Genomic DNA, 25,773 nt, shown 5'->3' on the forward strand with positions numbered 1-25,773 from the left:
AAAATATCTGTTTGGTATTTGTGTAAAGTACAACTATCCACACCCAAAGTCTAGTGTATAATCTCCATGGACACTGTTTGCAAAGGGGTTCTGGAAAAGAGTGAGGCATTAGGGACTCTATTTAAAAGTCCATCTGTTTTTATTTCCAAAATATATTTAAATACATTTGAATACATTTAAATATATTTAAATATGTGAGTCCTGCTTTGGGCAGAGAGCTGGACTCAATGACCTCCTGAGGTCTCTTCCAGCCCTATGATTCTATGACTCCTCTGTAAGTCACAAAGTAGACAGAAAATTAAAAGCTTCCCTACAGTCTCTTTTGTAGGTGTCTTTCTCTGAAGTAAATCACATAGCAGATATCCCCATTCTTTCACCTATTAAACACAATTCTCTGATGCAACGTTGACAATGACTTAGCTGTCACATCACTATAAAATAGAACAGGGGTCTCAAAATCACGGCCCAGGGGCTATCTACGGGCTGGAGAATATTCATAATCTAGCCCGTGAGTCCCGGTGGCCAGGGGAACATATCTGTACTTGTTCTCTAAGCCCCGCCTCTTCCACCTGAGGCTCCACCTCTTCCAGGAGCACAGAGGTGCCCCACCCACCTTGCCCAAGGGCTCGGCAATTCTTTCAGCACCCCTTTTGGTGAGGCAGTCACAACGTGAAACTGAAAAGAGGGCTAATCCTAACCCCAACTCTTAGGGCTTTCTTTGTGGCATTTGTCACTCCCCCAGCATGAGGGGCAGCGTGGAGTGACACCAGAGAGCGCTCCTGGCAATGTTAGCAAGCACAGTCTCCCTGTGCATGGACTGCGTACATTTTGTGCCAGCCATGAAACTGGTCCAGGCTGTGTGCCAGTCCTACTCCATGGGTTAGTGAAGAAGTGGGGCAGGGCTATGACTCTGCCCACTTGCTACTAGGGATGTTAGGTAGTGTGTAATTGAATAGTTGTGCAACTGCACCAAAAAATTAGCAGTTACATGACTATTCGATAGTCCCTGAGGGAGATGCTGGCAGAAAGTGCACTCCCGGCCCCACCCCCGGGGTATCCCCTGCTAACCCATGCTGTTGCGTCTGTATCACAGGCAGCAGTGCAGGGTGGCAGGCACGCACTGGTATGCAAGGGAAGCCCATTTAAAAACCAGCTCCCCACTCAGACTAGCTCGCACTCTGCTACACCCTGCTGCTGCCTCTGATATGGAGGCGGCAACACGGGGTGGCAGCAGCCCTGTCTGTGGGGGGTCCGAGCTCCCCATGGACAGGGGCTGTTGCTGAGGAGCAGCCTCTGTTCACAGCAGTCCCAGGCTCACTTTGGACGGAGGCTACTCTGTGGGGTGCAGAGCAGCCTCCATCCGTGGTGGGCCAGGCTAGTTGCGGAGAGAGGCTGATCTACAGCAGCCTTCCCTTTCCCTCCACATGCTCTTGCCTCTTATAGAAGCAGCTGCGTGGGGGAGGGGGCGGGGCGGAGGAAGGTAAGCAGCTCCGTGGAGCTGGTACTCAGGGTTTGCTGGCTTTTAAGCCAAGTCCTGCCAACCATTGGCTCCTGCCTGCCCCCTATAGGAGGCAGCAAAGGGAGACAAGTGGTCCGTGGAGTCAGCATGTGTGGAGAGCTGGCTTAAAAGCTGGCTCCCCACACGGATTGGCTCCTGCCTGCTCCCCTTACCCTCCACATGGCTTCCTCTCTATTAGAGGCAGCAACGCGGAGGTGTGCAGGCAGGCAACTCCACGGGATCTAGTGCTTGTGGGGGGCCAGCTTAAAGCTGACTCCCTATGGGCACTGCCTCCTGACTCTGACATAATGGCAGCAAGGGGGAGGGGGAGGAGGAGGGGAATGCTTGTAGTCGACATCCCTACTTTCTACCTCTTCTGCCGAGCTTTAGTGAAGATGCAACTAGGTGCTTCTCCCGTCAGTGTGGTTACTCCACCTCACCAAGAGGCAGCAGCTACACTGATGGGAGAAGCTCTCCTGTCAACATGACGCTCTCTGGCCCAGGAGTTAGAGCAGTATAAGTACGTCACACGGGGTATGGATCAGTTTGTAAATGAGGCCACAGTCACCTCTGCTTCTTAAGGACACCCCTGATTTCTCGCTAAGCCTTCCCTCCCCTTTAACAAACGTACACTGCAATATTCTACAACAGTTCTAGCTCACAGTGCTGTCACAAGTGCCACTGCTGTGACTCCCCAAGTACTGCTTGTATAATGACCCTTTCCCCACCCCATTAGTGGGAAGGATACAAAACAAAGCTCCTATTCATTGCCATAGCTCTCCTATGTCACACACATGCTCACACACTTTGGCATGAGTCCCCTCTGTATACAGCAGCAGACAGCCTCAGGCAGTGAAAGACGAGGCTCTAGTAATTGTCATTTATCAATATTCATACCGACCCTCAAACCTTGAAAAAAAGCCAAGCCAAAATCAAAATAAAAATAAAATGAAATAATAATCCTGCTGCTTGCTACCAGAGGGAATTTCCTCTCAATGTCACCACTGTGCTGCGCAGTAATTGGCATTATCAGTTATCTCTGAAGCTTAATAAGGTTTGCCATGGGCCCTTTTCCGTAATCATATTTTTATTTGTCAGTTCGCAAGATACAGATACCAAATAGGAGTCTGACCAAAAACAAAACAAAACAAAAACAAAAACAAAAACAAAAAACTCCAAATAAAAAAAACACAAAACAACAAACAAACAAACACAAAAACAAAAAACCCCAAACCACTTCAACATATATAACACACACACAACACAACTAAAACCAATCACAACATTGGTTGGTGATGTCACATACAGCCAATCAGGAATCTTTTAGCTGTTCTCTCCTATTTCCTTTCAGATTCTGTTCTCTCTGCAGTCTTTGCTTTTTTTTTTCCTGAATAGAAGGGTACTCCTCCCGGGAAAGCTTCCCCACAGCAGAGCTCCTAGCTCATTTCCTCCTGGGACTGGACTGGAGTAGCTCTCAGGTCCCACAAAGCCAGTGGCCAAGATGTTCACTACAGATTTTGGAGGTCCTACTTTGAGGCTCCTTACAGGACCCTGGTTTTCAGAGAGTGATGTCTCAGCACTTGCTGAACACAAGCTCCCTTTAAAGTGTATCAAGGTGGGCAGCCAACATCCTACGTCACCTTTGAAAAATGTGGTCACTGATGCTAGGACATTTCCCTGACTCCTGTCCTGAGACAAAAGTAGCTGTGAGCGCCCACACACCAGTGGTCCTATGCCATTGCCTGCACTCTTGAGAGAATCTATAACTGGGGTTGCTGTCAACCTTACTACGACATCCTGTACAGTGACTGTGACTGACTGGGAGAAGCTCCAAGCTCCTGTGACACTCCCTGTTTGAAAAAAAAATTGGAACAGAAAGCTCATTGTGATTTACAGTAACATTCCAACAAACACAAGCACATTGCAAATCCATTTCGTGCCTTGCTGGGGCTGCTGACTTGAAAAACCTTCCTCACACAAAGGCAATTTCTAAACTATGGTTGAAGCAGAGCCCCTTGATCAATGGCCACTGTGGGGAAACCCTTTCAGATTCTCTCATCCAGCAATCCCGAGCCGTCAATAAATTCAAAGCGCTGAAAGAACTTACCAGGATGCTGAAGACACTGTAAACCTTAGGAATTTCTCTGTGCTCGGTTGCTCCCTCCTGGGGGTGGTGGAAGAAGACAAGGCATGATATTGGGTGGAGGGGCACAGAGCTATCAATCTATTCTGCTAGCGTGCTAGAGGCACTCACATCCAGTCATTAGCCAAAGGAGAAGCCTTCATTACTCAGCGCGGTCATAACTGGATAACCCGACTGATGAGATGATTTATCATCTTGCTGCCCCGCGACAGGGCAAGGTCAGGCTTCGTTGCTTAGGAAATCACATTAAATAGTTATATATTTAGAATCCTGATTTTTTAAAAACCTTTAGTGGTGACTGTTCAGACTCTCCCATCTAAGGAGTCCCACGGTTCTTATAGTGACCATGGAAGAGGAGCACTGACAGAAGTAGAGTAGGGGTTGAGGAGGAGACCAGACAAACAGACTCAGTTCTTCACAAGAAGAATAATGCCTCAACACTCAAATGTGTTTAATTTGAGGATCATTAAAAGAAGCAGTCATCAAGTCTTGAAAATTCGCCAGAAACCCTCCATTCTCCTGAATTACTTACTCTTTCTACAGCCTCAGCAACCTCCTCAGCCATGTTTATTAACAGCAGAGACACCAGAAGGCATCTGTCCATCTATCTACTTGTACCACACTTGTCACAGCAGTATCTAATTGCCAGGAGATGCATGTACAGTCCCACATGAGTCAGGCAAATGCCACAAACATCTGTCTGTAAATATTAATCTGAATTATTAAATGAATTACTATGAGCTGTGTTGGCACCTTTTTTGTGTGTGCTTCCTGCGAATATTGGAGTGAATGAATTTACCAGCAGCAATATTTGTGCAGACTGTCAATTATAAGAGAATAATGGAGAGTATTTGCAGAGTATGAATTCTGAATTTGTAAATGAGACTGTTGACACTTGAAACTTGATTCTGGGCAGATGACTAAGGAAAACATCCCTAATACAGGAAAGTGTTTAGGCACAAACTTAACTGGTTTCCTGAATCAGGGCTTCTAAGAGTTATGCTCTGCTGACCAGGAACAGAGACAACCTATGTGTCCAATCAAAACTAATTGTGGTCACACTAGCCAGCAAACAGCTCCTGTACAATCTACAATGAATTATTCTCAGGAATGTATTGCGAAAATCATGATTCTCCCACAAATGATTTACAAAGAAAAAAAGAAATGGAATTCACAGAACAAATTATTTGTCAAGAATTATCTGCCAACAGAGAAAACTTTCGGGATCTGAGCTAATGTTCATTGAAGTCAGTAGGGGAAGAGGGAACAGGCCATTAATTACAGTGGCGTTTCAATTGGACCCTCATGTTACTATTGCTCACGGTTGGCTCCCCCCAGCTCTATTGACAATCACAAACCTGTCCATGCTGACTGTGTACTATTCTTAGAACTCTGCAATATGGTCAGCTCAACCTCTGAACTGCTCCCCACTTTACCACCATTCCTAATATTGCCCTACAACTCCTTTTGACCTTTGAGAAAGGCTTATAGCCCTTTTCCGATTCATTAGTAATACATTCCCTTAGAAATGTTCACTTATTTAGACAATGAGGGGATCAGATGAGTCACTTTCAGTGGCCATTTCGCTATGGGCATATCTGCGGGCCATTCTGAGGATTGTAGTTAGTCAAACCAGAGGAATGTGGATAATCATTACACGATTATTGAGAAATAACTGTACAGTCTTTGTGCAAATCCCTGAGCTCTCATTGTCTAACAATGGCCCTCAGCCTATCAGAGGAGAGGAACATGCACGCTATACATAGTTATTCAGAAACAACTGTGCAGTCATTATGTAAATCACAGCACCTTAGCCAATCAGAGTGCATGGAATTGCATTATAGAGAAATAAGCGTGCAGTTACAGGTCAGTAACTGTAGAGAAACACCACGATTTGATTGGCTTGCAACAACTCAATTTCAGTATAATTTAAATTACCTGAACTTGTTAAAGCTGAAGTGGAAACTGGTTCAATTGAAAATGCCATCTGAAAGTTACAGGTTAAACCCTCACCACACTCAATGGTTAAATCATTCAGCTGAGTTAATATGTAACAATAACAGACTGATAAAGAAAATGACTCCCTACTGGAAAGGAAATTAAAGGCAACAGTGACTCAAATGCCCAGAAGGGGCCCAGCCAGGGCTGCCAATTGCCGGCAGGTTTCCCTATAACTAAAGGAGGCCATAAAATGACTTTGTTGTATTGATAATTGTCCTGAGCTTCTTCAGGGACTAGTCTTGATAAGGCACATATTATTCTCAGTTATTGGCAAGTGCCCCCAAGACTCATGGAAATGAAGTACTGGTCCCACAGGAATTTGATTTTCTTGGTTAAAGCACTCACTATAAACGAACGTGACAGCAGCTGCCCCCTCCCCTCATGCTCACCATGGAACAGCAGGCTTGCTTTCCAGTGGAAATCAGAAATGAGATTGTCTACATGCATCATAAACAGACCCAAAAGAAAATCACGGGCAATCTGCATGAACAATGATGGGTGTGACTGATGTGCACTCACAGAAACAGCCAAGAAGTCGAAGCAGCAGCATTTAGGTAGCACTGTTGCACCCCAACAGCTTTATAACCATAACTAATTAATAGCAAATAAAAATACAAGGAGCCCCAGCCCCAATGACTGCTTTGTAATGAGTTTTCATGCCATAGCCACCACTCATTATAAACTCGCGGTACTCACCATATTGAATGACTATGGCAGAAGTCTAAAGCGGAGATGATTTGTCGGAAGAACTTCCTGGCTTCTTTTGGCGTTAATCTTCCCTTTTTTACAAGATAGTCGAAGAGTTCCCCACCTGACACATGTTCTAGCACCAAATACCTAAAATAAATAAGTAAGTAAGCAAGTAAATAAATAAATAAATAAATAAAAGTCTCTGTTAGCGCACGCTCACATGGCTCTCACTCATGCTCTCTCACAAGGAATTACACTTTTGTGAAATACTGTGAAACAAGAGAATTGGAAAATTAGCAGCCGTGAACATTTTTAACAGGAGTGGAGTCAAGCACTGGATGGACTCCAGGCATTTCAGTGATTCAAAACAATGGAGCAAATTCAGTTTTCAGCATCCTCTGTGGAGGGATGATATCTGAAAAGCAATAATTCCCCAAAATACCAAGAGAGAAAGTGGGCAGCAAATTATATATGAGCTTCCAGCATAATATGGCAGATGCAAAAACTAATGTAGAGTGAGGCTGCATATGCAGAGACATCAGGTCATTAACCAAAGTGGATGGTGATAGTTCCTTTTTGAAATGGCTTTGGAGGAACTACACTTACACAACTGTGCTCAGTTCTCGGCACCTCAGTACCACCCAATGTCAACAAACACGAGGGAATTTGGACAGCTGCTGAAAATAAATGGTCTGATTTATGAGAAAGTTAACTACATATGTATAGCACAAGAGCCCAGGTAAGGGCTCATTTCTGCAACCCTTACTCATGCTGAATAGGACTGTTTCACTTGTTTGGTCCTGCTGTGAAGGCAAGGCACTAGACTTGATGACCTCTCAAGATCTCTTCCAGTTCTAGTATTCTATGATTAGCACCATTGACTTCAAGGGACATAAGGGATCGATCGGCAAAGGCTTTCATTGCTGACTGATCCCCGTCTTGACTGCGGGTTCATGCTGACAAATAGCTGAACCGGCACAATGCGGTGGCCATTTTTATTCTAATGAAGCGGGGGATATTTAAATTCCCACTTCATTGACTATGTCAGTATGTCTAATTTACATGCCTCTGGCGACAGAGGCATGTAGTCTAGACATACCCATAGATATCACCACTGTTGTTATAGTAGAGATGTTATTGCTCTAGGACCAGGCTCTCTATCCTGCTCTATTGCTTTTGCACTGCTACATGCTGCAAAGGGAGAAAAGATGGCCTACAGCTACATAACTGGGGATTCCCCTGGCTTGGGGAAGACTTGAGTGGGTGTACAGTCAATGTGCGTGGTTCCTATTCCACCCCTCCTGCAGCCTCTGGTATAAGGGCATGTCAGGGTGAGGGACAGGTAGTGGCATACCAGCTATCTGCATCCTATGCATAGTTTCTTGGGGTACAGCTACACTGCAAGCTAAAGTCGAATTAAGATACACAACTTCAGCTACCTTAATTGCGTAGCTTAAGTTGAAGTACTGTAACTTGGCTTTTGGTGCCGTCTATGCTTCAGGAACTCGAAGGAAAGAACACCATTCCTTCGATTTCCTGTACCCCTCATAAAATGAGGGTTACAGAAGTCAGAATAAGAATCCTGTTATTTTGAAATTATTTTGAAATAACACGAGTCATTTTGAAACAGCACTAAGGTGCAGACGTGCCCTTGGAGAATGAATCTGGATGTACTGACCCTTTAAGGGTCAGTGGTCCCACGCTACCCAAACCTTGGTAGGAAAGCATTCTGGAAAAGAGGGCCTATTATATAAATCATTCCCTTTCTAGTACCAGAAACTGGCTGCTCTAGTCTCCCCTGTGGCAGTCCCAAAACTGGCTTTGGGATCAAGTGTAATTGGCTCCCTTGACTGCTCTTCCTTTCTGCTCTGCTCAGAAGAAGCAGGATACAACAGAGATTCTGACTTAGAGATTTCAGACATAAAACAGATGGATTGATTTTTTTTCCTGGGAGGTATAAAGATGTTTTTATGTACAAACTTGCAGACCCCCCCTCTACACATGTTTCAAATGCTCAGTTCCAGAAAATTACAAACCCAGCATTTCTGTCACCCACAGCAGGGACTGCAAAGCAATTTATTTTCATCAACTTCCTCTTATTAAAAACACCCAGCCAAAGTGCACCCAACATGCTGTATGAAAACTAAAACAAATGGAAAGACAAGGAGCATTTACAAGGGTATTTATTTTTGTTTACCACCCAGAAGCAGAAGATACAATAATGGAAACAGATGGGGGAAACATCTGAGAAAGATTTGTGCCTGAAATGAGTTCAGGAACCAGAAAAAAGCAGGAGACAAATGTATTCTGATCTGACAAATCCTTTCACCTGATAGGAGGAAGGAGGGAGACAAACACATTCCCAAATGCTGCAGGGGTAGCCAAGTTAGTCTGTTAGGGTATGTCTACACTACCCCGCTAGTTCGAACTAGCGGGGTAATGTAGGCATACCGCAATTGCAAATGAAGCCCGGGATTTGAGTTTCCCGGGCTTCATTTGCATAAGCGGGGAGCCGCCATTTTTAAATCCCCGCTCGTTCGAACCCCGTGCTGCGTGGCTACACGCGGCACGAACTAGGTAGTTCAAACTAGGCTTCCTAGTTCGAACTACCGTTACTCCTCGTGGAATGAGGAGTAACGGTAGTTCGAACTAGGAAACCTAGTTCGAACTACCTAGTTCGTGCTGCGTGGCTACACGCAGCATGGGGTTTGAATGAGCAGGGATTTAAAAATGGCGGCTCCCCGCTTATGCAAATGAAGCCCGGGAAATTCAAATCCTGGGCTTCATTTGCAAGTGCGGTATGCCTACATTACCCCGCTAGTTCGAACTAGCGGGGTAGTGTACACATACCCTTACAGAAAAAACAACAAATGGTCGGGTAGCACTTTATAGACTAACGAAACATGTCGATGGGACCATGAGCTTTCACGGGCACAGCCCACTTCTTCACATGACCGGAGTTATGAATTTAACTTGTGGGGACCCAAAATAAATAGGAGAGGGGAAGGGGATGGGGGAGGGGAAAAAAGAGGGGGGTGGGAGATAGGGAGCTAGAGGGAATCAGTAAGTATCTGAAGACTGGATAGTTAAAACGAAGCAGATAAGAATCCAAGTCAATTGATAGTATCCTTCTGGACATAGGAGTCTACACAAAGAGCTGTTTGCACCTCAACGGCTGTTAAGTTGGTAGTGCCCCAACCAACTTTCATCATTCCCAAATGGTTAAACGTAAGAAATAAATACTGCCAGAACCACTCTACAAGTGCAGCACAGTTAAGGTTACAGCCAGAAGTTCTTATTTTCAAATTTGCTGCTGTACCAGGAAGAGTCACCAACCAACCCCATTCCTTGCATTGCAACTGTTTATTTTTATGATTACCCCAACTGGCAAGAAAGGTCATAGTTCAACTATCTCCTCTGTGCAAGCCAGTGTTTTGCTCTTGTTTTAAGTGCCGTGGGACAAGTACATTGTGGTATTTTGAATCATGCTGGAGATAGGACAGGGGTGAGGAATCTTTTTTGGGTTGGGGGCCACTGACTTACCAAAAATCATTCGGGGGCTGCACACCAGGACCTAGAGGGGCCAGGACCAGTAGATTTTGTGAGCCCCCAGGCTCAGGGTGGGGGGAGCAAAAACGAGGGATTCAATGTGTGGGAGAGGGCTTCTGTGAAGTGGGTGGGGGGTGAGGGGTCTGAGCCGGACCAGGATGCAGGAGCAAAGTAGGGCTGTGAGGTCTGGGTAAGAGGTAAGGTGCAGGAGCAAAGTGGGAGTGCAGAGTCTAGGCAGGAGGGTAGCTGGGGCTGAAAGGTCTGGGAGGATGGCAGGGTGCAGGAGTGGGCTAGGGACTGTAGGGTCTGGGCGATGCCGGTGTTGATGCTGGTGTTGGGTATGCACTGTGTGTGTGGGGGGAGCCCCCAGCCTTGGGGGCCACATCCAGGCAAGCCGGGGGCCAGATTCAATCCCCAGGCCTCAGGTTCCCCACCTCATCCATAACTAGGGCTCTGAGGTACTATAATAAATAAATAAATAAATACAATCTGAGTGTTGCAGGACAGTTGTACCACTGTTAATTATTTTTATTCGTGCACTATCACTCAGATGGTCCCATGCTGTACATATATATCCTATCTTCAAAAGCTTACAGTCTAGACTAGAGTAGAAAGACAAAGAAACAGTATTGTCCCATTTTACAGATGGGAACTGAGAAATAGAGGCACTAAGGAGTCCACAAGACCAACCATCAACTTGCTCCACAGCTCTCCCTGATTTCAATAGAAAGAGACCGGAACCTTGCCTGGCTGTTCGCTGGTTCAGGGAGTAGGTGAACTACAGAATATATGCAGCTTGAAAATATGAACAAGGAAAGAGGAATTTTCCTGTGATTCCCTCCCTCCCTTCTGCCTCTTCCTATGATATTACCTCGTGTTATCATTTTGCTTCTTCTGTACTGCTTCCATTCAGTACATGGCCTGAGTTTCACATTATACAAAAGATAGAAAGCAGCATCTTTAAAGGGTGTTTTTCAACCCTGCCTAGGGTAAAACGGATGGTGTCAGTGATAAGCTCTCCCCAGTGGAAACCTAGCTGTAAAAACACACCATGCATCACTCTCTGAAAAGTCACCGCAGAGAAAACAGAGGCAAGAGACAGCCCCTAGGCAGCGCACTGTAGATCCACACACTGTGATAATCGCGATACACGAGCAGGGAGCCACCCTGAGGCTGAAAGACCCTGCCAGAACACTTAGCTCTCCTGTCTTGAAAGCACAGTACAAATGTTAACTCATCTAATCTTCTCACTTTCCTTGCGAGAGACACTTGGTAAGGGTCATCACCCTCATTTTACAGACAGGGGAGTGAATTGCCCAAGGTTACATGGCGAGTTGGAGCTGGGATTAGAACTCAAGATTTCCTGTGCTCATGTTCACTAGACCATACTGCCCTGAACATCAATCACCCCTGTTCCCTAGCTTTCACTCCTGTGACTATGGTGACTGCAGCACTGGTCTCTCTTTTTTGGAACACATGGACTTGGACATAAGCAGCAGCTGTCAGGCATTCACAACTCCAATTGGCAGAGTGCACGCACCATTAACATGATTAAACATTTCCCCTACTGGGTGAATTCTTAAATATGGGGCAGATTCACTAATAGGTGAGGCCAGGGTTGCAGAATGCCAGCACCATGCATGCCCAGAATTTCTGTATGCCTCTGCTAAGAGCCAATACATGAAATGAAAAATTTCAAGGAAAGCTTCAGAGGCAAAAGAGATAAGACCCTGGTGTTTAAAGGAAAAGAAACTGCATGCTTAATGGGAGAAATTATTTCATCCATCGGAGGGGAGCAAAGAGATCATGTACAGCAGCCAAGTGATACTCCCCAACATGTTTTATTAATTTTATCTATCCCCTTTGCCACTTTTCCATCTGTATCCTAGATGCATCACCTCCCCAGTCAAAGCTAACAAGCTACTAACCTCAGACAGCCTTTAGGTATCACGTGAGAAGCCTGTGCAGCTTGGAAAAGAACTAAGGTTAGACTTTAAAAAAATCTTTGATAGAATCAAAGGACAGCAAGGGATTTTGAGAGGTCATCTAGTCCACTCCCCTGCACTCATGGCAGGATTAAATGTTATCTTTCAGTGTGGACCACAAGGGTGTGAATGCACCCCCATGATACCCCAACTAAGTGGGGAAATCAGCCCCAACTTTCCCCTGGCCAGAGCTCAGGCAGCATGTGGCTCCTGCCTTCCGCTGGCTGGCTGGAGCATGCTTATTTGAGGGACAATGGGAGTGGGGTGCTTTTGCACCCTTTGCATACATACCGCCCCCACATACGGGCCTGTCTCTAGACCTGTCTAATGCACTCTTAAATATCTCCAATGATGAAGATTCCTCAATCTCCATAGGTAATTTGCTCCAGTGCTTAACAGCCCCGACAGAAAGTTTTCCTAATGTCCAACCTAAACCTCCCTTGTTTCAATTTAAGCCCATTGCTTCTTGTTCTAGCCTCAGAAGATAAGAACATTCTTTCTCCCTCCTACTTGTAACAACATTTTATGTACTTGAAAATACTCATTATGTTTCCTCAGAGTCTTCTCTTTTCCAGACTAAACAAACCCAATTTTTTCCATCTTCCTCCATAGGTCATGTTTTCTAGAACTTTAATAGTTTTTGTTGCTCTTCTCCAGACTTTCTCTATTTGTCCACATTTTTCCTCTCCAGCTGAGGCCTAATCAATGCAGAGAAGAGTGGAAGAATTACTTTGGGTACATCTATACTACAAGCCTCTTTCAAGAGATCGTCTAGACAGCCACCGGGGTTTCGAAAAAGCGATCCACTTTTTTGAAAAAGAGCACCCAGGCAATCTGGACGCTCTCTTTCGAAAAAGCCCGGTTTGCATTCAAGAATGCCTTTTTTTCAAAAGAGTTTTTGAAAAAAGGTGTTCTTTTTGGTGAAAGTAGGTTTACCAATTTCTAAAAAAACCACCACGTTCTTTCAATTTAACTTCAAAAGAACATGACGGAAGTCTAGATGCAGATTAATTTTTTTCGAAAAAGGGCCACTTTTTTTGGAAAAACTCAGTAGTCTAGACACACTCTTCGTGTATCTTGCTTACAACACTCCTGCTAATATATCCTAGAATGATGTTCACTTTTTTTGCAACAGTGTCACATGGTTGACTCATTTGGTTTGTGGTCCACTATGACCCCCATATCCCTTTCTGCAGTACTCCTTTCGAGACAGTCATTTCCCAGTTTGTATGCGTGGGATTGTTCCTTCCTTATAGTCTGCGGATATTACCAAGCTGGGAGGTAACATTTGCAGACTTTATAAGTGTACTCTCTATGCCATTATCTAAATCACTGATGGACATACTGAACAGAACTGATCCCTGCGGGACCCCACTTGTTATCCCCTCCAGCCTGACTGTGAACCATTGATAACTACTCTATGGGAATGGTTATCCAACCAGTTTTGCACCCATCTTACAGTAACATAATCTAAGTTGCTTCTCCCTAATTTGTTTGAGAAGGTCATGCGAGACAAAAGGTTTGCTAAAGTTAAGCTGTATTACATTTACTGCTTTCCCCCCTATTCTGTTATCCTGTCAAAGAAAGCTTATGAGGTTGATTTGACATGATTTGGTCTTGACAAATCTGTGCTGATTGTTACTTACACCTTATTATCTTCTAAATGTTTGCAAACTGCTTGTGTAATTATTTGCTCCATTATCTTTTGGGGTACAGAAGTTAAGTGGACTGGTTTGTAGTTCTCCAGGTTGCCCTTATTTCCCTTTGTATAGAATGGTACTATATTTGCCGCTTTCCAATCTTCTGGAATCTCTTTTCAAAGAGACTAGCTAATGGCTCAGATATCTCCTTAGTCAGCTCCTTGACTATTCTAGGGTGTATTTCATCAGGCCAGATAACTTAAAGGCATTTAATTTGTCTAAGTTAAAAATTACTCTTTTTCTATTTTAGCCTTTGATCCTATCTCATTTTCACTGGCATTCACTATGTTAGACATCCAATCAGCACCAACTTCTTGGTGAAAACAGAAACAAAGAAATCATTAAACCACCCAGTCTCAGCATCATGCTGAGAACTTTATAGCTGTGGGCCAGTTCCACGACGTTCGGGTTCTGAGCCATGTTTTCCTTCAGTGCTGTAGCTCGTGGCTCAGCTTTATTCCTGCTGTATGAAAAGTGACTACTAATCTGTGAGCTTGCTTTTCTTTTTCACTTGCAAACAACAGCAGCTGGGCCACACTTGGCCTGGCTTTTCCAGGTGGGCACTGTATGGGGAACGGAGCATGGAACCTCCTCCTGCCTTATGCGGCACAGCACATGAAAGAGCAGGTTCCCTGTGCTCAAAGGAAGGCTGGTGCAGCTCCCATGCTATTGGCACCCCAAAAGGGGAGAGGAGGAATGTCAACAGAGCCATAATTCCACTTCCTACTTGCTGGCAGACTGCAGGGCAAAAGAAGTTTGTTGCATCCCAGGAATGGCTGTATGGGCTCTGCTGCACCCTGGGGAGCTCTGGGAGAATGCCTCGGGGTGCTTGCTCTAGGGCAGGGCAGCTCTCTGACGCCTCAAGGCAAGGCTGTGCTTAAATCCTACAATCTAGCCCAGAGTAGTGTAAGGAAACGCAACTCTTACAGAAAGGCAGGCTGGCCCAAGAAGAACCAGATCCATGTCTCCCCAGGTACCAGGGGCACAATATCTAAGGATTTCATCCCAGTCCTGATGATTATAGAGAACGACGGGTTGTTTGCTAAGCCTTAGCAGTCCTGGCCAGTAATAACACATGCCTACCAGCAAAGTGTCCCCACAGCAGCTCAGCATTACAGCTTGGTAATGGATATGCAATTCATGTTTTCCCAGCCCTATAGATTTATAATACATCTGCCCTTATACAAATGAGATCCTGTGGGGCAGCACATACATGTATTATTTATTATTATTAGGGTATAAAGCAAAATGAGATCTTTCAATGAAACATTGTAACTGCAAAATAATAATTTACAATACTTAATAACAATAATTTGCAGTTCTGTGCCAGCGTTCATCAAAGGATCTCAATGCACCTTGCAAACATTTATAATGTGAGCCTCTCTCCTCCCTAGAATTAGGGAGATTTTATTATCCTCAATTTACATATGGTGAAACTGAGGAACAGAGAGGCAGTAATTTGACCAAGGGCTTTCAGCAAGTTAGCTAATAGTTGGGAGCACCCCTGACTCACGCTCATGCTCCAATACTGTAACATCATCTTCCATCCCAAAGAATTTGAAAGCACTTTTCAGATGACTGTCCAAACTATAATGTAATATAAAAGATATTGAAGGTACCTACTGCTGTAGCAGCCAGGCATCTGATGAACAGTAAACACTGCAAAAGAATAAATTAAATAGAACATCCCAAATGGGCAATAAACCAAAGCCATTTGGCCAGGAAAAAAAATCAAACAGGTTCTTCTTCTTCCCTCTGTCACTGTCACTAAAAACACAAATCAGTTAAAAGCTAGGCCAAATGGAAATGTCTTGCACAAAGCAAGTCTTGGGCTTTGATGGACGGCTAAAGAGACTGAATACATAAGACAGACCTTTGATGCTGCAGAGTTTAAGCTGATACCATGCCACCACAGAGTATAAGATGGGATGGTCTTTCTCTAAACTAAGCTCCAGACCATCAATGCTTTAGAGCAGTGGTCCCCAACGTGGTGCCCATGGGCACCATGGCGCCTGCCAGGGCATTTATGTGCGCCCACTGAGTGACCAGGACTGGCCCAAGCAATTCTTGCACCCCAAACCCCGGGCGTGGCAGGGCCTGCTCGAGCCATTCCTGCGTCCTGGACAGCGGGCGCGCAATGGATGCATGGCTCTGCCCCTGGGTGCACGGCGCATGTGCGGCCTTGCCCCCCGGCACGCTGCACACCTTACAGCTGACATCAGGCATGCAGTGCCTGATGTCAGCTCTACGGGGCGCCGCATGGTGCCTGATGGCAGCTCAAAGGGCGTGTGGCGCCCCCCCATAGGTTGGTGCCCCGGGCAGCTGCCCGGCTAGCCCCCCCCTTAATCTGGCCCTGCGTGCAGCACATGCGCGGCCCTGCCCTGGACGCGTGGTGCATGTGTGCCCCCCCCGCAAACACGGCACGTGAGCGTCCCCGCCCCCGGGCGCCCGGCAGCCTGAAAAGGTTGGGGACTACTGCTTTAGAGATTATTGTCAACACCTTGACCTGCCGATGGAAGTGAGCAGGAAGCCTGTGCAGGCATGAGACAGCTGTGTGATGAACTAGCCAGAGCTTCTGGGGATATTTCAAAGTTAGTCCTCGCACATAGTAATCCAGCCCAGAGGGGACAAAAGTGTAGCTGGTTATTACAGTGTCCTCTTGCAAGAGGAATGGTTGCTGATTCCCGGTTCACTGGGACTATCTAGGGAAAGGATTTGTTCTGCAAATCATTTTAGCAAAGGCTAGCATTCACCTTCCATGGATGATGCAGCTATACTGTCTCTCTCTAAGGCCCTCCTTTTCTCACTCCTCTAAAAACCTCTCATTGCCAAACAAGCACCGCCAAACACTAGGAGTTGTAGCCAGTTCACTGTCAGGCACATCACTTGATCAAGCACTGGCAGACTAATTCTGCATGAGAATACTCTCTGGATTTGAAGAGAAGGAAAATTAAAGCTGAGTATCATTCAGCCGGGGAGCATTAATCCACTATGGAAGTGCAGCAACTTCCGTAGCAAAATGCAGCATCAACACTACTGCAGATTTTAGGAAGGGAAAAGTAAGTGCTCCTGCTGAAAATACAAGAGAATGTTAACTAGTTTATCCAAACTGGATAACAACAGGATTTGCACCCTTACTCTCACAAAAATTGACTATGGGATTTTAAGAATCAGAAAAGTCACAGCTTCTGCTTAAGCGCCCTGCAAAAAGATGGCAGACCCATTAAGACAATATCCCCACCCCACTAGGGACCTGGTTACATACTGAGAGGGAAGATTGCCACTTCCTGCAGTACCTGAGTTATCTCTGAAGATTATGTCCAGTCCAAGCTGGATGACAAGCATCTGAGATTTTTATTACAAGATATTAAAAAAATATCTCCTCACTTAAACATTGGCAGGCAGGTGGTTCGTCTGTGCACGCCTCAATCTATGACTCACAGGGCGAGGGTCTATGGCTTGCAACTGGATGATCATAATAGTCCTTCCTGGCTTTAAAAATCTATGTCTTGATATCTGCACACCACTGTAAGGCAAGGACCTTTGAATAGATGCAAAGAACAACGTTCAAGATGCAGAAACTTAGCACAGATCCTATCGATTCAAACAGGCAAGGCTTTAGGCTTCTCTGGTTGAGCTGATGCCTACAGCCCATAAAGATCCTGCTTAAGAGTTGGCAGCATTATGGTGATGTTCAGCCATGAGGCAGGACACCTCACTGGTTAGTGTGGACACACTGGTAAGTGTGTTCTGGCCACCTTGACGTCTAACTATGATAAGAGACTGACGAGAAGAATGCTAAGAACAAGGAATGCAACACAGAAAATGGACAATCTACACTTGACACGGATTCACCATTAGATCAACATACCCAGTCTGCAGGGTTGGAGGCTTGACTCAAATAGTAATGGCAGATAAAAGGATGAAAAACATCTGTCTAAGCATCCGTCTTCCCCAAGTCCACCTCTTAAAACTTCCCAATCGTACCAGGTGCTTAGGCCACATGAATACCCACTTACAGTCTGTGTGAAGCTGTGGGCTGCATCAGGAATGCCATGCACCGGGCATACTCAGCAATGCCAGCAAAAGTCCAAGCAATCAGACAATTGCAACCCCCGCTAGTCCCCCAGCCCCAAATTCCCAGCATGTCACTCATGAGAGATTAACCATTCCTCCCAACCAACTCAGCCAAGAGCTAGAAAACTCATTATAGTTCAAAGCTACTATGCATTGATGAGGGTCTAGTCCCAAATGCCAGGTCTCTAGAGGTGAGCTCCCAGCAAAATACAGGCTTAAAGATTTCATCTGTAGGCTGTCGCTCTTTCTGCAAAAAGTTCTGCTCCCTCCAGCTCAGCAGGAAGAGGGTTAAAAACTGCCCAGCCTGGACTGACATATTGTAATTCTTTGATGGTTTTTTGCTGTGCCGTTTTCTATTGATTAAATAATCTCTATCAGATATTAAGCCCCTTGTTATTGGCGCAGCCAATAAATAATTCAGGAGCTATATAAATTCTTATGGCAGGCATGAATTTTTAAACCCTAATTTGGCACAGAGCCACGAGCGCTTCTTTCCCTGCCCCTGCAACAAAATGTTTGCTCCTGTGATTTTTTTGTAAAGGACCAATTTTAACCATAAGCTGATTTTTTTTTTGCTTTTGCTAATTATGTTTGGAATGGAGGGATGGGGGGTGTGTGTTGAGAGGTGGGTTTTGCTGTTGTACTGCTTCTACCTTTGATTTATTGGAGATGAGAGGTGTTTTGCGTGCTAACGTGGCTGCTATTTACAGTGTGTAGTGGTGCATGTAGCAGCCTCCTACATGGGCGCATGATGTGGAACGCATCTGGCTGGAGGGATCCTCAATACAGTCTGGGCAAGGGATGAGATGACACCCATTTGCTAGCATATCTGTCATTGCCTGATCTGGAACCCTGAAACCACCCCTAGTTCCTATTTTTAAGAGCGTGGTGCCCTTTTATTTCAAGACTTACATCTCTCTTTGACCTTCACTCAACATCATGGAACTGTTGTCACAAGGAGCAGGGTGCAACTCGATTTCTGAGTTAACCCCTTGCTGATGATGCACATGGTAGATCCAGGGGTCCAGTTAGATTCTCAGATGGAAGACTGGAGCAACAGACAATGAGGCAAAAGTTGTTGGGTAAGTCTAGTTCCCCTGACTGTACCTATAACCCAGGCTGGGCTTTTTCTGTTGGCCTTCTAGTCACATGAACGGGTTTTTGGTCTCTCTTGCTGTAACCAATGCATTTGAAAATCCTCAGAATAAAAGATCAAGACACTCTTCGGGTACTTCTACACTGCAAGCTTATTTCGGAAAAAGCTATTCTGGGAGATATCTTCTGGAAAATCTTATTTCAAAACAGAACATCCACACTACAGGGAAGCCTCAAAATTAGTCCGAGGCAGGCTCCCCTAATGTGGATGCGCTAGATCAAATTAGAGTCCCAGGAGGCACTGAGGAGGAATAACTTTAGAATGGCCCTGGTGAGGAGCTATATCGACATAGCAGCAGTGGAGAGTCCACACACACCATCTTCTGAAAGTGCTTTTTCGGAAGAGGCGTTATTCCTCGTGGGATGAGGTTTACCACTGTCAGAAAAAGCACTCTTATTATTTCGATTTTCTTTCGAAATAACGCAATTGCTGTGTGCATTGTTTTTCCAGAATAACGGCCGTGCTCAGTGACCTACTCCAATGTGATACAGATACACTATTTACAACGTCATTCCAGCTTTTGAAACCCAGGCAGGGTTTTCCCATGTGTGGGTCTAATTTTAGATGCCAGGGCTGTAATGAAAAAAAGACACAAACAGTGCCACTCCCCTCTGACATCCTCTTTCACCTCAGAATCAGTTCTCAGCAGAAATACTCATGATGAAAAGACAAACAATGTGTCGTAGTCTCATCTCGGAAGTCAGAAAGTTATAGGCTTTAAGCCCTACAGTGAGATGTGGGCTCATGCCCAATAGTGCCCTGCAGGATGGAGGAATGACTTCTTCAGTGTCTGGAGGGGGGAGTTAAAGAACAAATGGTGCTTTTCAAAGGAGTTGGGAATAACCGAAGCCCTCTGTTCAATAGGCTCCCTGCCAGTTAAAATGGGTTGTTGTATGGAATGCTTGAACTGGTTTGGATGAAATAATCAAACCTGAGCTGATATTTGGAATTGAGTCTGACATGTAAAGCTTAAAAATGTATGTCCCTCTATCTTACCAGGTTTCATAGCAAATTCTTGTGAGACAACCTGATTCTTTGAGAGAGGACCAAGCCTTTGAGGTTCACCCACCACTTGTAATAACATTCTGCAATGACATAGCATCTTTTATTTGGAGAGTGGTAAGGGCCAGGTTTCCCCATGAGCTCAGCATATTTGGTGCTCAACAGTTCTGGCCATGAATGTCCCAATTGAAGCTGATGGGGACTTCACAGTTTTGAGAACCTGGCTCTTGCTTAGGTACCCAATGGGACTTGAATTCTCCCCAAAAGGTGAACCCCGGTCTAGAGATGAGGCACTTTGAAAACCTGAGCCCATGGCCTCTAACATAGTGACTGAATAATATCCTCTCCTCTCACTTCACAGAAAAGGAAACAATGCCCAAAGTCATCTGACTTGGCTGAGCTCAAGCTACGATTCAGAGTCATAGTCAAGAACAGAAAGCCAGTGCCCTGACGTAAAGACCCCGTACTCTGTGCCTGGACGCATAATGGCTTCTGAATTGTCATGCATGGTTGAAGTCTAGACGCTCTCTTTTGAAAAACGTTTTTTCGAAAGATTGTTTCAAAAAAGCCTCTTTCGAAAGAGGCTTGTAGTCTAGCCATAGCCAGAGAGAGAGAGAGAGAGAGAGAGAGAGAGAATGAATCATGAGCTTTCATGGGCACAATCCACTTCTTCAGATAAGTGGAGCAAAAGACACAGAAATCCCCAAATCTCCACTCTTTTGCTCCTTTAAATTTGGGGGTTTCTGTGTCGTTTGCTCTACACATCTGAAGAAGTGAGCTGTGCCCACGAAAGCTCATGATACTACATATATATATACATTCTGTAAGGTGCTACAGGACCACTTGTTTTTTAAGTCTTTTTGGACTGTAGGGTGGCACCAGTTGATATGCTTAGAGCTCCTTGAATGGTAGATTAATTGCTTTTGTAAGATCCAAAGGAAAGCCCAGACTTACTGAATTATAAGATGCAGATCAGTGACTTAAAATATGATTTTAAATGGCTCTCCAGTAAAATATGCATCAATTGGTGCCTCAGGTGAAGGGCAGCATGTTTTTTGCTTTCCCTTATTTAATACACAACAGTTTTTAACAAGAAACCATTCCTCAGCGCTCAGGTGTAGTGCTATGAATGGTATGTACACAGCTCTCTTCTATCTACAAGCTACTTACATCATCTCTCCCCAGGTCTACTTCATGTGGGAACTTCTTTATATGCAGTAAGAGGGGGCAAAAATATGGCTTCAGATTTCTAAATGAGGTGTGTAAATCTTTTATATAATTGTAATCTGTGCGTATACCTAGACTAGACAGAGAATACTGAATAAGCAAGTACGAGCTATGAAAGAAATGGACATCCATCTGTGAATTATGAGGCTGTAATCCCACCACAGGGTTGTGACGGTGTTATAAACCATGAGGATGAAATAGAAGCCTCCAGAAAACCCCAGGTAGAAATCTAGCTCATGTATTTCTACACAACTCACCTATTTATTTTATATGATATCTAGACCTACTCTCTTGACCCAGGTTTTGTGCCTACTTCGATTTGCCTCCACCTCTCCTCAGCATTCCCAGCTTTGGCCCTCTACATCCCATGGAAAGCTTTGATTATTGTCCTATGAGCAAGAGAACTAAACTGTGCTTTCGGCTATACCAGTCTGAGTTGTTTATTTTGGAATTAGGTCCATGGCATTTAAAGTGACCTGCATATGGCCTGAGTGCCTGACATTCCCTCCAAGCACAAGAAGGATTAGAAGGGGCAAGGGAGGGAGGTGAGGAAGGGATGGCTACTAGCAAAGTTTGCTGGATGCTGTTTTTGGTAATGGATTTATATAGCAAACTCTACCACCCAGGCAGTACAGGAGCTTCCAGAGGAACCGTGGCTCAGAGGGCTGTCAGTGAGTTGTGATTCTTTTCTGGAGCTTCTTTTGGGGGTAGTGAGTAAGCTGCCTTCTTACCCAAGGCACAGAGGAAACGAAGCGGGAACTCTGGAGAGGTTTTGTTCTCAGCTTTGCTATAGACTTCCTGTGTGACCTTGGACAAATCACTTACGTTACGTCTAGACTGCAAGTCTCTTTTGAAAGAGGGTTTTTAGAAAGGCACTTTTGAAAAAGCGTCTAGACTACAACCAGTACTTCCAAAAAAGCAAGCCACTTTTTCAAAAAGTGGTCTGGATGCACTCTTTCGAAAAAGCACCATTTGCACTACATAGTGCCTTTTATCGAAAGAGCACATTCGAAAAAAGGCATTCTTCCTCGTAAAATGAGGTTTTCCGCAGTCGAAAAAACTGCCATGTTCTTTTGATTTACTTTCGAAAAAACAGAGCAGCAGTCTAGACACAGGAGAAGTTTTTTTAAAAAAAGGCCACTTTTTTCTAAAAAACCCTGTAGTCTAGACACACCCTTAATGTCTTTAGGACTAGGACTAACAGTGCTTTTTTAACGTTATGCGTTTAAATGATATGCTTTATCCCAGTCATGGAAAAAGGGACTTGTCAGAACAGATGAGACTTATGATCCATTTAGATCGGCATCCTAATTCTAACAGATTTCAGAGGAAGATATAAGAATCCCAAAGTAGGCAGATGTGAGATAATGTGCTGCCCATGAGGATCTTATCTTAATTTCTAATCATTAGAAAATACCTTATGCCCTGAATCATGATTTTATTTTTATCCCTTTCAAAACTCTTTGTTTGTCCAAACAGTTATACTTCAAGATAGTACGGATTAAATGTCCAGTCCCTCCTTGAATCTTACTGAATTCTTGATCTCAGTGTCATGTGAGAATGAGCTCCATAGTCTAATTGCATAATGAGAGAAAAAACATTTCCTTTTATCAGTTTTGAATTTGCTACCTTTCAATTTCATCAAACGCCCCCTTTTTCTTGGATTACAAGAGAAGGAGAAAGAAGCTGTGAGTCTACCATGCAGGGTACTCCAGAGAAATCTGCGCTAAGGCACAGTATCCGGGTTGTTCTCCATCCCATTCCTTATGCAGCCCGACATCTTGTTGGCTCTTTTTCCACAACAGTGGCACAATGAGCAGATGTCTTCACTGAGCTCTCCACAGGGAAGCCAGGGTCCCTTTTCTGAGTTGATACAGTTAATTTAGAACACTGCCAGGTACGTGAGTTCTTCAAGTATTTCCCTCCAGTGTGCACTACTTAGCACTTATCTGCAATGAACTTGATTTGCCATTGGGTTGCCCATTCACTTTGCTTCCTTAGGTCTCTCCCAAGTTCCTCAGTCTTTTCTGGACTCAAAATGGACTCAACTAGCTGAAATAACTGTGTCATCTCCAAATTTTGCTACTTATTGCTCATTCTCCATTCTAGATAGTTAATAAGTATATTAAACATCACTGGATAGAGTCTAGACAAGGCCACTGTTCCTCAATTCCCCATCTGTAAAATGGGGATAATACTTTTTTCTTGTTTCCCAACTTTGTCTTGTCTATTTAGATTATAAGCTCTTTAGGACAGGGACTGTCTCTTAGGGTACGTCTACACTACAGCGCTAGTTCGAACTAACTTAGTTCGAATTAGTTAATTCGAACTAAGCTAGTTCGAACTAACGCATCTAGAACTAAAAACTAGTTCGAACTAGCGTTTTGCTAGTTCGAACTAGTAAGTCCACATTGAGTGGACTCTGAACAGGGCTTAATGATGGCCGGAAGCAGTGCCGGCAGGGCATAAAAGGAGGACTTAGAGCATGGAGATACTGTCTCAGGCTAGCCGAGGGCTGCGCTTAAAGGGTCCCGACCCCCACCCCGGACACACAGTTCTAAGGGGTGCCCCGCTTGCAAAGAAGTTCTGGCTTGGAGTGCCCTGAGTGCCCACACTGGGCACATCACACCACTCGGCCATCAGCCCGGCTGCACTTGCCGCAGGCTGCCATCTGGGGAGAGGGAGTAATTGGGGGGCTGCAGGAGAGCTTCCACCCCCAGAAGCCCGCAGAGCCAGCCCAGTCCTCCCCATCGGGGGCTCGTACCCCATTCCTCCCTCACCTCCTTCCACTTGCCCTTCCCTAGCCCCCCTTCTTATTGATGTACAAAATAAAGATAACGTTTCTTCCAACATTGACTCTGTCTTTATTGAAAAAAACTGGGGGAGACTGGGAAAAGGAGGTGGGAGAGGGGAAGAGAAAGGCTGGGAGAGGGGAGGGCAACTAACATGATCAGGGGTTGGGAACAGGTCCCAGATGAAGAGAGGCTACAGAGACTGGGACTGTTCAGCTTAGAAAAGAGGAGACGGAGGGGGGACAGGATAGAGGTCTCTAAAAGCAGGGGTTGGGTGGAGAGGGTGCATTCAGAAAAGTTCTTCCTGAGTTCCCATAAAGAAGGACTAGAGGACACCAAAGGAAAGGAATGGGTAGCAGGCTTGAAACTAGTAAGAGAAAGTTGTTGTTGTTGACAAAGCAAATAGTTAACCTGTGGAACTCCTTGCTGCAGGAGGCTGTGAAGGCTACAACTAGAACAGAGTTTAAAGAGAAGTGAGATAAAGTGATGGAGGTTGGGTCCATGGAGTCCTATTAGCCAGAGGGTAGGAGTGGTGTCCCTGCCCAAAGTTTGTGGAAGGCTGGAGAGGGATGGCACGAGACAAATGGCTTGGTCATTGTCTTCGGTCCATCCCCTCCAGGGTCCCTAGGGTTGGCCTCTGTCGGCAGACAGGCTACTGGGCTAGATGGACCTTTGGTCTGACCCAGTACGGCCATTGTAAGCTCAGGGCTCAGTGTCGGGGGTCTCAGTGGACCCCCTTGATTTTCATGCACACCTGGTCCTGGGTGGCCAGGCTGGCAGCTTTCCTGCCCTAGACGGCCACTTTCCTGTGCCTAGTGCGGAGATCGTGGACGAGGTCCACGATGTCCGCACTAGCCCAGGAAGGTGCCCGCCTCTTGCGGTCCAGGGCAAGCTCCCGGGAGCCGCCAGCCTGGTCCCGGCAAGAGGGGGTGGGCTGGGGGGCATCGGGTGGGTGGCTCTGTGCCGTGCCAGGTGCAGGGTCTGCTAGCTGGGTGCTGGCAGGCTTGCACCTGGCACGGGCACCGTAGCCAGCCCGTGCCCCTTTAAGGGGTCCGGGGCCGGGAGGGGGGCATAGAGTTTCCCTGGTGTTGGCCAGAGTGGCCACCAGGGAAACCTGGGGAGGGCTAGCCTCCCACTAGTTCGAACTAAAGGGCTACACAGCCCTTAGTTCGAACTAGCTAGTTCGAACTAGGCGTTAGTCCTCGTAAAATGAGGTTTACCTAGTTCGAACTAAGCGCTCCGCTAGTTCGATTCAAATTCGAACTAGCGGAGCGCTAGTGTAGCGCATAGGAAAGTTAGTTCGAACTAACGTCCATTAGTTCGAACTAACTTTCTAGTGTAGACATACCCTAAGTAGGTGTCTATACAGCATGGAGCACAATATGTCCAGATCTCCACTGAGGGCTCTAGGTGAACCTATAAAACAAGTAAGAAACAACACTACTAAAACTATCTGTCACCAATGCTTTTGCTTTGTCCTATAACAATAGTGTTTTTATAGAGGGCACTGTACACAGTGAGACACGGGGTGGAGCTGTGATTTAGCCCTATGTATCTGGCATGATAGTCTGCTGTCATATGGTTAAATAAGACAAATCAGCGTGCTGGAAAGGAACTGAAAGCATTATAACCAACTTTGTCTCCTGAAATATCCCAATTAAAAAAACTGAACCAGAGTAGATATGACTGCCACAGTAACAGAGCCATGCTGCTGAATTTTTCTTATTCTTTTTAAACTCATTTTCAGCTCTAAACAAACTGTGGAAAAAGGATTTGATTCATGGCTGCATTAGGAATCTACTCAACCAAAGCCCCTTGTCACAAATTAAATCATAAACCAAAAGTCAAACATGATTTGTGAAATTAACATTTATCGAGGAAATACTCCCCAGTGCCACGCTGCGATTAGTCTCTGGCATCCGAAATATCAACCATAATTCATAAGCTGCCTAA

General features: G+C 45.2%; 1 protein-coding gene across 8 annotated transcripts in view; it reads right to left on the reverse strand.

The window, feature by feature from the left end:
- The window catches only part of BRSK2 (BR serine/threonine kinase 2), a 502,819-nt gene that overhangs the window by 130,643 nt on the left and 346,403 nt on the right, over positions 1–25,773 (reverse strand). For all 8 annotated transcript variants that reach the window (XM_075928205.1, XM_075928203.1, XM_075928209.1 and 5 more), the window contains one exon: positions 6,339–6,479. In XM_075928205.1, coding sequence (XP_075784320.1) covers positions 6,339–6,479 — 141 coding nt within the window. The remainder of the gene's footprint in view (positions 1–6,338; positions 6,480–25,773) is intronic.

This window comes from Pelodiscus sinensis, chromosome 4 (genome assembly GCF_049634645.1).
Source record: "Pelodiscus sinensis isolate JC-2024 chromosome 4, ASM4963464v1, whole genome shotgun sequence".
Taxonomy (NCBI): domain Eukaryota; kingdom Metazoa; phylum Chordata; order Testudines; family Trionychidae; genus Pelodiscus; species Pelodiscus sinensis.